We start from the raw sequence: 11,354 nt of genomic DNA, 5'->3' as shown, positions 1-11,354 counted from the left end.
TCTGCAGCCATTATAACCAGCCAGAGGAGGGAAAGAGAGAAAAGGTTGGAGGAATGGGATTTATTATTCCCTTTTTATTCAGATTATATTTTAATTAATTCTGTGCTGGGTTTGGGGAAGGGGGGCTTCTTTGGGTGGAAACCCTACACCTTTAGTGTCTCTTTCTCTCTCTCTGTGTGTGTTTTTTGTGTGTATTATATGTGTGGCTTTTGTGTGTGTGTGTGTTTTTGCATAGTCTCATATTTCTACTGCTTTTCTTTTAATTTGAGGGAACAGAAAAAGCCTGGCCAAGCAAGAGAGGAAAGGTATTATTATTATTATTATTATTATTATTATTATTATTATTATATTTTAATCTCCACATTTATCCTTTTCTTGTGTGTGTTGTGTATGTTGTGTGTTTTTGTGTTGTGGTTTCAGGTACAGAGCCCCAAGGACCAGCCAAGGTTGTGAGTCCTGAGGTAAAAAAAGTCGCCTCACACACACACAGAGAGAGAGAAAAAGCCACATTCCACAGCAGCCTCCATTTGCTGAGGTTTGGAGGGTGGCGTCCGCACTGAGGAAATAAAACCGGTTTGACAGCGCTTCAACAGCCTTGCCGGGGGGGGGGGAGAACATATTTATTTATTTATTTCCTTTTCTGGGGATTGTTGTGTGTGTTTTTATTTTATTTTCTGTGCAGAAAATGGGCGGGAAAGCAAAACAAATATATATATATATATTGTGTATTTTGTGTTGTGTTTTTGTGTCTCCATTTCGCCCGACCGAGCGGGTGGCACGTGGCGTGGAACGCAAAGATTGCCTCGATTGCAACTGCAGCCTCCGCAGCTTTTATTATTATCATTATCATTATTATCATCATTATTATTAATACTTTGTTTGGCGCGCCCCTCCGCCTCAGGGAAAAAAAAAAGGCTCCCGTTTTTGCCCGCCGGCTAACAAACTTCACAGCGGAGGGAGGGAAGGTAAAACTGAATGTGTGTGGGGGGAGAAAGTGGGCGGGGAATAGAGCTTGATTGATGTCCGCGTTGTCCTATCCTAGCCACCCCTTTGGTCCCGCCCCTTTGCTATTTGTCATCTTCAACCAATGAGCGCCCTGGATGATTACTGATTATTCGCCCTTCTAAGAGGGGAGAAAGGCTTTGCCAGGAGTATTGATTGACGTCACCAATCAACCAATAGCGTCTCTAGGGGGGCGTTTTGGCCCGAGGGGTTGGCTGAGAGGGAGGAGGCTCGGCCAATGAGCGCGGCGGTTCAAGGAAGAGGCGGGGCTTGGCTGAAGCGCACTGTAAAGGGAGGGCATTTGTGGGAGGGGGAGCCTGGGAGGCTTTAATGAGCCCACACTGGGCTGTCATCATCGGGTGTCATGTCGGATGCGCTGTGGCTGCGAGAGGGCGAAACAAAATGGCGGAGGCGGCGGTGGCGGATTGAAAGGTGAGGGCGGCAGCGCTGACTGAGGAGGGGAAAAGTTCATTGGCAGAGCCGCCGGTAGGGGGCGCGGTTGCGCATGCGCCTCCTCGTTTTTTTCCCCTCGGGGCGGGTCGCGAGCGCCCCTAGCGGCAGAGGCGGGAGTGATTTGGAAGCGATGGAGGCGCGACTGCGCATGCGCCTCCTCCTGCTCCTCTTCTTTCTCGGGGCGGGTCGCTAGCGCCCCTAGCGGCGGAGGCGGGAATGATTACTGGATTTAGCCCCATGGATGAATGAGAGAGACATCTCCAAGGTACTGCAGAGCCATGCTCTTGATCCATGCGTCTGGCATCTTGCCTTCCCTAGCATTGCCGTCTTTTGTTGTGAGCTGCGCCTTCTCATCATGTGGCCAAAGCACGACAGCCTCAGCTTCATCCTCTTGGCTTCCAGGGAGGTTTCAGGCTTGGTCCATCCAAGGACCCGTTCCTTTGTCTCTCTGGCTGTCCATGGGATCCTCAGCACTTCCCTTTAGGGTCCTAAGAGTCCGGAGGTTGCGCCAAAGCCACACTCCATTCCTAAGCAGCTTCCGGACTCTTAGGACCCATGCGTCACTTAAACAGCATACCTCCAAAGAGACCCCAAGCAGCTTTGTTTTGGCAGTCTGTAGCAGGCCCAGGTTGAATGCTTGCAGGTCATTGCTTTTGCTTCCTTTAAGCCTGCCTTTGCACTTCCTTCTTTGACCTTATTCCAGGTCTGTGATGCTTTCTTCTAGTACTAAGGAGCCGCCCACGCTTCCTAGATGGTCCATACCCCTTCCTCTTCTTTGTATGTTCCCTTTTTCCTAGTCTAAGCCTGCTGTTCCTATGGCGTTTTCCGCATACAGGTTGAACAAATTGACAGCCGGTAGCTGATGGGATTCTGACCCCTTCTCAAAGAGCTGATGGATCTGGTGAGGAACTATAGGGGCCGGCGGGAAACGTGGGCATGTTCTGCGCTTAGCTCTGTGATTGATAACATAAACAAGAAGGCGAGTTCAAGAAGACGCAGACAAGCAGAAGCATAGAACGGTAGAGTTGGAAGAGACCGCAAGGGCCCTGATCCAGTCCAACCCCTTTATTCTGCCATGCAGGAACTCCCAATCAAAGCATCCCCATTGACAGATGGCCATCCAGCCTCTGCTTAAAGACCTCCAAGGAGGGAGACTCCACTACACAATGCGATGCAGCGTTGTGTCATCTTTCTATATTTCCTTTCCTCCCCCCAAGTGATGGTGACTCTCTCTTTCACTCCCCTGTTTGGTTGATTTGTTTGAGTTGCATTCAATAACATCTGGTCAGGGACGTAGCCAAGGGGGGGTTCTTGGGGTCCGGACCCCCCCCTTCCATTAGAAAAATGAATGGCGTGTGCTGTTGCGCCGCCGCCGCACCCAAGCCCCATTATAATGGTGGCACTTAGTCTGGACCCCCCCCCCCCTTTCCTAAAATCCTAGCTACGTCCCTGATCTGGTAGTCTGGACAATTCCTACCCTTGCTTTATCCCATCCTCCTTCAAAAAGCTCTGGGAAGCGCTGTGATATTTCACCCTCTTCCTATTTATCCTTGCAACCACTCTCTGAAATCGAGAGAGAGAGAGAGTTACTGGCACAGCTGCCTGACCAAAAAGCACTCTTGTCACTTGGGACAGAAACCTAACCAGTGTTGACACCACTCTAACCTCTAGGTGGCAATCCACAATTGGGATGCAATCTCAGGCCTGTTACAGACTGCCAAAATAAAGCTGCTTGGGGTCTCTTTGGAGGTATGTTATTTAAATGATGCATGGGTCCTAAGAGTCCGGAGGTTGCGCCAAAGCCACACTCCATTCCTAAGCACTGGAGTGCAGCTTTGGTGCAGCTTCCAGATTCTTAGGATGCATGCATCGTTTAAACAGCATACCTCCAAAGAGACCCCAAGCATCTTTATTCTGGCAGTCTGTAACAGGCCTCAGTTTCTAAAGTGTAACTAGTAGCTTCTCCTTACCTGATCTCAGCCTATGGGCAAGATGTTACATGGTAGCCAGGTATAAGCTGTTTAAGGCTTTATACACCAATATTAGCAGCTTGGGTTGGATTCTGTGTCAGACAGGCAATCAAAGCCACTGTTCAAGGAGTGGTGTTGAATTAACTTGGACAGCTGAACCATCTAGCTATGATATTTCTAACAGTACAGAATCTGGATGGTCATATGCTGAGGGATGGTTATATGGTGAGGTCTGGAGAACCATTTTTGGCACTTCATAGTCCAACCAGAGCCATTTTAGCAGCTAGAAGTAACTCTTTTGGTAACTAGAAGTCACCTGTGAACTCTAGCACTAGAAAAACTATTTAATAATAATAATAATAATAATAATAATAATAATACTTTTTATTTGTATCTTCCTGCCTCTCCCAATGGATCGAATTTACCATTCATTACCTCCTTCCTCAGTGGAAAGAAGGTGTCTACAGACTTGGTGAGAATAATTCAGTGATGAGAATTTCACACAGTCTTCACCTGGTATTTACATATCTTGAAATGGAAATTAGTCTATGCAGAAATGCGCGTGGCTTCTTTATATAATAACCTGAGTGTTTGTGCAAAAAGTTCATTCTTTTTTTTTTGCAAGCCCACCTAATGTTTCTAGATGGTCACATATTTTGTATGCAAGATCACTGTTTTTCTGTGCCTGAGCAATCTCATACAAAGACTCTCGCACTAAGAAATCTTACCCAAAATATCAGTGTTGCACAAAATAGCCGCTGGTTTTCTGCACAAAGTGGTATTTTCTGTGCAAAACCTCCGAACAGTTTTGCACATAAAAATCTTGTGCACGCACCAGTCTTGCGTGAAGACACATTTGGCTCTCTGGAAACAAGTTTTTATATTGCTGAATTTTGGCAGCAAAGTGGGAAAAAGTCATAAAAGCAAGCATGAAATGGCTTTTAGGTATTTGCATGGAATTTTGATTGTGTGATTTGTCACCAGAAAACGGTGACACGGTTTTCTGGAGGGTCTGGGGACTGTAAAAACTCCTTTCAGGCTACGTCTTAGCCATTTAATGAAAATGCATTTTTCACTTTCTGGTTGTACAGAGGAAACTCTTATTAGCTGATGATCAGACGGTAGGTCAGCAACAGGGCTATGTGTACAGTTGACGTTTGACATTCGCAGGTGTTAGGGGCGCAAGACCCCTGCGAAAGTCAAGATTCACAAATAAAGCAGGGGAGGTGAGAGCATTGCACGCATGCGCACCCCCGTCTCCCTTCTGAATCATCAAACACCTCTAGCAAGCTCTCTGGGGTGCTGGAAGGGCAGGGGAGGGTGTATTTGTGGCTCCCCTCTTCCCTTCCAAGGCTTCCAAGGGTGGGGATCATTTCCCCAAACCCTCTCCCAAGGCAGAGAGCTGCTTGGGGAAAGAGGGAGCTCTCCATCCTGGGAAGGCATGGGATTGGCTTGTGCACCTTTACCAGCTTCTCTCTCCTGGGCTTTTTCCCTCCCCAGGAGGAAAGCCTGGGAGGAAGGAGGAGGAGGAGTGCGTGCGCAGTGGGTTGACCTTGCGAATAATCGAAACCACGAATGTCAAAGCTGCAAATGTCGAGGGATGGCTGTATGTAAAGCTAAATGGTTAGCTTCAAACTACTCTTTTTCCGAAGTAACTTCCAAATCTCTGTAGATTTGGAAACTATGGCCTGTTACAGACTGCCAAAATAAAGCTGCTTGGGGTCTCTCTGGAGGTATGCTGTTTAAATGATGCATAGGTCCTAAGAGTCCAGAGGTTGCGCCAAAGCCACACTCCATTCCTAAGCACTGGAGTGCAGCTTTGGTAGAGCTTCCAGATTCTTAGGACGCATGCATCATTTAAACAGCATACCTCCAAAGAGACCCGAAGCAGCTTTATTTTGGCAATCTATAACAGGCCAATGTTTATGGATTTAGCCATTTGTCTTATGCAGGTTTTCTTGCAGAAAAATACAGCTGGGACACGACTGTTTTAACAGATCTGCTGGGACTGTTCTTTTTGCTGCTGATTTACTTTCAAAAATCCAAGATGTTGTCGTGTGTTTGGTAACAAATGTCCCGTGAGAGTAGGTGTCTGCTGAGAAGCAACAGCGGGTGTGTTCTGACTGTCAGTAGGTTGGTCCCATTCAGTGTTGGGAAGGGACACTAGTATTCTTAGCGGATTTAGAAAATCCAAGATGTGAAGTTAACTTTTCTAATTCTCACTCTCAACAGACTGGAATTCTCATGGGTTCTGAGAATACCACAGACTTCGTGCAAGATTTTTTTATTGACTTGAATGTAGGTCTGATTAGTACACCTTTGTAGAGTGAGAAACATGTAGAGACACGTCACAGGAATAAAAGGGATGAAGCAGCTTCCCAGTTTTGGAATGTTAAAAGTCTGAGATTTTTAAATTTTAGAACTAAATAGATTGGAACTAACCATTTTGGAATGAGACATTTTGGACTTTTTAGCTTAGAAGAAAAGTGAGACATGACAGGGCGGTCTTGGGCGAGTAACACTATCTCTGCCTCAGAGGAAGGCAATGGCAAACCCCCTTAGAACAAATCTTACCATGAAAATCTTATGATAGGTTTACCTTAGGATTGCCAGAAGTCGGGAATGACTTGAAGGGACACAACAACAATAGAGGTATATAAAAACTTTGACAATCAATTCATGGAACAGAGAGACCAAATAGGGAGAGGTTTGCTATTGCACTCATGTCATCCTTCTTGGCTCCTGGTTGGCAACTGTGGGGACAGCTTTTGTTGGTGTGGGCATTCCAGCAGTGCTTGACAGTGAATCACAGGCCTTGTTTGCAAATGTTCTCCCCTCGCTCCCTCTTTTGGTGTCCTTTTTGGATGAGGTGTGTCCCAAACCCTGGTCCTGGTGAGCAGTCTGGATGTCTGGTATGTTCTGCAACAGAACTGGGGCAAAACAGCCTTAAAATGCCTTAAGATAACTTACTTGTTACTCTGGATATTCCTGGAAGATCTGGAGCCTTCTGTTCCTGAGCTGTCATGGCATGTGAATGGAGGGCCAGGTAATGGGGGCAGGTTGGGGGAGCTGTGGGGCCAGGATACTTTGTGCTGCCTCTGGATATCATGGCCGGTGCAAACAAGGCCATAGTTGTGACTTTTTAAGTTCAGGTTAAGGTTATGGAGCTCCTCAGAAGATCTGTAATGGTAGGAAACCACCATTTGAGCATGAATATTTAGTGCATGCCTCAGAATCCTCTGCAGTTTTCAAAGGTTGTTTGATGTGGAAAGGATTATCTGAAGACAAAATTTAGAACTCACTGCACTAGATTGATGGACACGGAGTGGCTTTGACCTGAATGCTGGAATAGAGGTTAACTTTAAGCATCTCTTTCTAGTTCTTAGAACCCTTTAAACATTTTACTGTAGATGTTACGGTCTGTGGTGTCATGGCATTGGAAGCTGTGCTTCAGGACAATGTTTTGTTCCTAGAAGCCTAACTGGACAGAATCTTTGTCATTAGATCCTGTGTAGAAACCAAAAGGAAAATATGCTATCAGTGCGAACTCTTTGAATGTTGCTGCCTGCAGGTATTGCTTGGCAGCCTGGGATATTCAGATCATGTGAAGACTGCAGATCCAGTGAGGTTGAGAGTAGGTGTGTATAAAGAATATAATGGGATTAACTTCATAAAATGTGGTTAGGTTTGGTCTCCTGGGGAAATGGATAGTGAATGCATACACTGGAGGAAATGGGAAAGATGACTGACTGACATATTACTAGATACTAAGGCTGGGTGCAAATTTAAAAGAACAATGTGACCTGTATTTACTTTGCACTCTTACAATTTTTTGTCAGTAGCTTTAATGTACTGGCCAAGCATGACTCGTAGAGGTGCAGTTTGTTTAATGAAATGGTGTAGACTTGCATTTTTATGAGATGAACAGGTTTTTGAGATTAATCACATGTTTATTTTTTTTTAAAACCTTTAGGTTTCTGTGAAGACCTGGAGATGAGGCCCATTGAACTGTAGAGATGTCCTCCGTCTGGTATAACAGATATGTTCCAACTTTGCATACTGGTTGATTAAGGATTTGGGTAAAGATGTTCGTATCATCCCTGTTTTCCTGGTGTTCTCAGGATGGAACCTTGAGTTGGTGCTTCAGGGCCTGAAGAGAAGTCTTTTCTTCTTGTGGTGAATACTTCCTGGAAGCATCACTAATAGGATTAGAGAGGAACTCTATGGGTAACACTTACTTTTGGAAAATTATTGGTCAGCCATGGTAAAACTTGCCAACCCACTTTACACGGAGTGGATTCTTGAAGCGATACAAAAAATTAAAAGGCAAAAACAGAGGCCATCTGAAGAGAGAATTTGTCATGCTGTCTGTTCTTCACACGGATTAGATAAGAAAACTGTTTCTGAACAGCTGGAGCTAAGTGTCCAGGATGGTTCTATTCTCAAAGTTGCCAACAAAGGCCTTGCTTCCTACAAGGACCCAGATAATCCTGGACGTTTTTCATCTGTCAAACCGAGTGACCTTCCTAAAGGATCTAAGGGCGCTTGTAATGAGCTTCGGAATGTGGATTGGAATAAACTTCTGCGGAGAGGAATTGAAGGACTCAAGGAACCAAATGGCTCTTCCCTGAGAAACATAGAAAAATACCTGAGAAATCAACATGACCTTACAAGTATTTTCAATAATCCTGTATTTCAGCGGAGATTACGCTTGGGGGCCAAACGTGCAGTAAATAATGGGAGGCTGTTGAAAGAAGGACCTCAGTATAGAGTAAACTATGGAAGCCTGGAAGGCAAAGGAACATCCAAATATGGTTCATTTCCAATGTCCCTTCCACCAGTCTGTCTTTTGCCTCATGAAAAAGACCAGGTAAGTGTAAAAGGTTTTATCACTGCAAGTGTGTCTTGAAGAAAATGCTCTTAATACACATGGAGTGAGTTTCACTTTATCCTAATAAACTTGCCTGCTTCATTTAGTTAGGTTTTTCATACTGTTGAAGATGATCAGTGTAGGGTAGAAGTATTTGAGGAAATGTATCCTACACATACAGAAATCTAGTGAGACATAATTTTTCGTACATGCTTATTTGCCCACAAAGGGAAAAAATGCAAGTCTGTAGACTAGCTATGTAAGTCCTAAAGGAGAAGTGGAAATTGAGTGCTCCAACTGCTCCATAGTTCAGGTTAAGGATGCTTGTAGTTGCAGGCCACCAGCTTTGGGTCACACAATTCTCCCTTTGTTCCTAGATTGAGTGGGAGATGGGCAGAATTTAGGTACATAATATATAAGTCTAGAGCACCCTGTTATGTTTCTACAATCTTAACACATGCTTCCTGCTGAGGATTTTAATGGAGTTCTGCATTCTCTTTATTGCTCAGAGTTGCTGATTATTATCCCTTTGATAAAGAAACATCTATTGTAAGGAAGCAGTGGCATGAAGAAATACAGTAATGTGATCCTTTCATGGACTCTTTCCCTGGCCTGTTCCTTTTGCAGAGTAGGGAGAGTGTTAAACGGTAAATGCTTCCTGTAATACTGGTATCATACATCTAATTTCGTATTACCCTCCTGGTTAGTGTGCAATTCCTCATTTGTTTAGGTTAGCAGCTTATATTGTTTCCCTCTGTTCATGGAGACAATTGTAGTGTCTGTTGATTCTGAATTCAGATATTAGTAAGAAGATTGTCTTTTATGCTCTTGCTACATTTCTGTGAGAGGGTGAATAGTATGTGCCACAAGGTGAAAGCAGGAGAGAACCTACCATGTCATTGTAAATGCTTGGTGTAGGGAAAAGTGTGAAATCTGATTTGTGCTGCTTAACAAGTGTTGCATACATTAAGCCATTTAGAATCCCGTTTCATCATTTCTGTTGCTAAATAGCTAAGTTTCTGAAAACTACAGCTGTATGACTCCCCAAAGATCTTTTGGTTGAGCTGATTTTAAAGTAAGAAATATGCAATGATATGCAAAGATGCAGAGGACCATTATATCGTGGGCTGATTTCATAACTTATATTGCTTCCTTTCGCTGTATTTGTTGTGGAGAGGAAAACGGGTAATTTTTTAAAAATGTAGACATTTTGAATTTTAGGCTCACTCTTGTTTTAGACGTCATTCATTAAAACACAGATATAGAAGATGTGTTCTTGATGTTTTTATGTTTATTTCTTGTTGTGTCCCCTTTTGTTTCATTCCAACCAGTTCCTCCCTTGTGAGGCAAATGAGTTTCTTTTTTCTCTTGAAGTTTGGTGGCCATCCTTGTGCCTACATGAATGGACTGGCCTAAGAGTCCTGTCATTTGTAGCTGGTATGACTATTAGCAATATTGCCTGGAAATGAAGGATGTTGTAGTCTAGCGCATCTGGAAGGCACCACTGTGGCTGTAACCTCTTATGATCCTTACTGTTTCTCAGCTGTCTATATTGTAATAATTGAAAGCCTTTGCCATCGCTCTCATTGTAACTCGATTATGGAACAGTACTAAGGACTGAGGTACTACTGTAGGGATGCATCCTCTAGAGCCAACCAATTCATTCTTCTTTTCCCTGGTAAAATGAAAGCCGTAAAAGATTAGAGACGAGGAGTACCCCTCAAACAATATGTTTAGCCCCGAAGATAAATGCCTTCTCATCTCTGATATGACCTTTCAGGATGAGTACATTTCTCTTCCAGATAATTATTCCGTTTCAAAACCTCCCCTCTGTCAGCATGGCGAGAAGTATCATGCTACTGGATTTCCCTCAACTTCTCTGTCTCTTTCACCTGAGAATGTGTCTTTTCTGTGTCTTGGCTGAATCTTGGGTCATTAGATTGGAATGAAGAAAAATAAGGAATACTTGCACATAAGTAGTCATAACTTTCAGAGGACAGGAAATATAAAAATAAAAATGCATGATATGGATTTTTGGAATATGGGCTTGACGTGTCTAACTTTTCAGGGCCTTTGCTATTTAGATTTGCGTTAATCTGTGGCATTACAAAAGGAGTGTGAGCCTCTGTGACTGATACATTTGTATTTTTTGGCCAGTGAGTTAGGGCTCTGAAACCCTTACCCCATTTGTCAGCAGATACTGAGGCTGATAATCGTGTTGATTTAACTAATTGCCTCTTCAGATACCACACAAAAGGTGTTTTGCTGTCTTTGACATGGACACCAGAAGCTTCTTGCATTGTATGATGAGCTGTCCATGGATAAGATTGCTCAAGCATGGCTGTTTGGACTTGGTTTAGACACCAGCACTAGTACGAGTGGATTAAATGTTTTGTATATGTGCTATTTTGTTATGTTTGCCAGTGAGAACACAACAATGACTCAATCCGTTAGAAATTTTTCTCAATGTACAATATAAGTCATTGATTTAGAACAGGAGTGAGAACCACACAGCCCTTCGTGTGGTGAACTGCAGCTTCCAACAGACCTAGCCAGTATATATCAAGTGGTAAGGAATACTGGGAATTACAGTCCATCAACATCTATTCTAGATAATTCCCACCCTGAACTAAAGCAAGGATAGAGAACCTCTTTCATCCTGAGGGCTGAAATTACTGGGGTCTCATTGGAGTGGTGAGTGGAGCAGAGGTCCAAACATTAAGACCAAAAATACTAGCTATGGCCTGTTACAGACTGCCAAAATAAAGCTGCTTTGGGTCTCTTTGGAGGTATGCTATTTAAATGATGCATGGGTCCTAAGAGTCCGGAGGTCTCACCAAAGCCACACTCCATTCCTAAGCACTGGAGTGCAGCTTTGGTGCAGCTTCCAGATTCTTAGGATGCATGCATCATTTAAACAGCATACCTCCAAAGAGACCCCAAGCAGCTTTATTCTGGCAGTCTGTAACAGGCCATTATTTCAGTTTAAAATTCCTGCCACCCAAAACTAAATCTTAAGGGAGTCATTTCAACCATCTAGAATGTGAAAAAAGCTGCAG

At 43.9% G+C, this 11,354-nt stretch overlaps 1 protein-coding gene across 7 annotated transcripts in view; it reads left to right on the top strand.

The window, feature by feature from the left end:
* The first annotated feature begins 245 nt into the window (after positions 1 to 245).
* KAT6B (lysine acetyltransferase 6B) overlaps positions 246 to 11,354 on the top strand; it is a 119,323-nt gene continuing 108,214 nt past the window's right edge. For 4 of the 7 annotated variants that reach the window (XM_089510747.1, XM_089510746.1, XM_089510745.1 and 1 more), the window contains exons 1-2: positions 1,192 to 1,434; positions 7,399 to 8,295. In XM_089510747.1, coding sequence (XP_089366873.1) covers positions 7,687 to 8,295 — 609 coding nt within the window. In that variant the 5' untranslated portion in view covers positions 1,192 to 1,434; positions 7,399 to 7,686. Of the gene's footprint in view, positions 306 to 920; positions 966 to 1,191; positions 1,435 to 2,331; positions 2,357 to 3,872; positions 3,898 to 7,398; positions 8,296 to 11,354 lie in introns of those variants that run through there. The other 3 variants (XM_089510743.1, XM_089510744.1, XM_089510741.1) reach the window with 3 other exon arrangements.

Source organism: Sceloporus occidentalis, unplaced genomic scaffold (genome assembly GCF_023333645.1).
Source record: "Sceloporus occidentalis isolate IW3139 unplaced genomic scaffold, rSceOcc1.0.p SCAF_2, whole genome shotgun sequence".
Classification (NCBI taxonomy): domain Eukaryota; kingdom Metazoa; phylum Chordata; class Lepidosauria; order Squamata; family Phrynosomatidae; genus Sceloporus; species Sceloporus occidentalis.
This window is presented reverse-complemented; position numbering and strand designations above follow the sequence as displayed.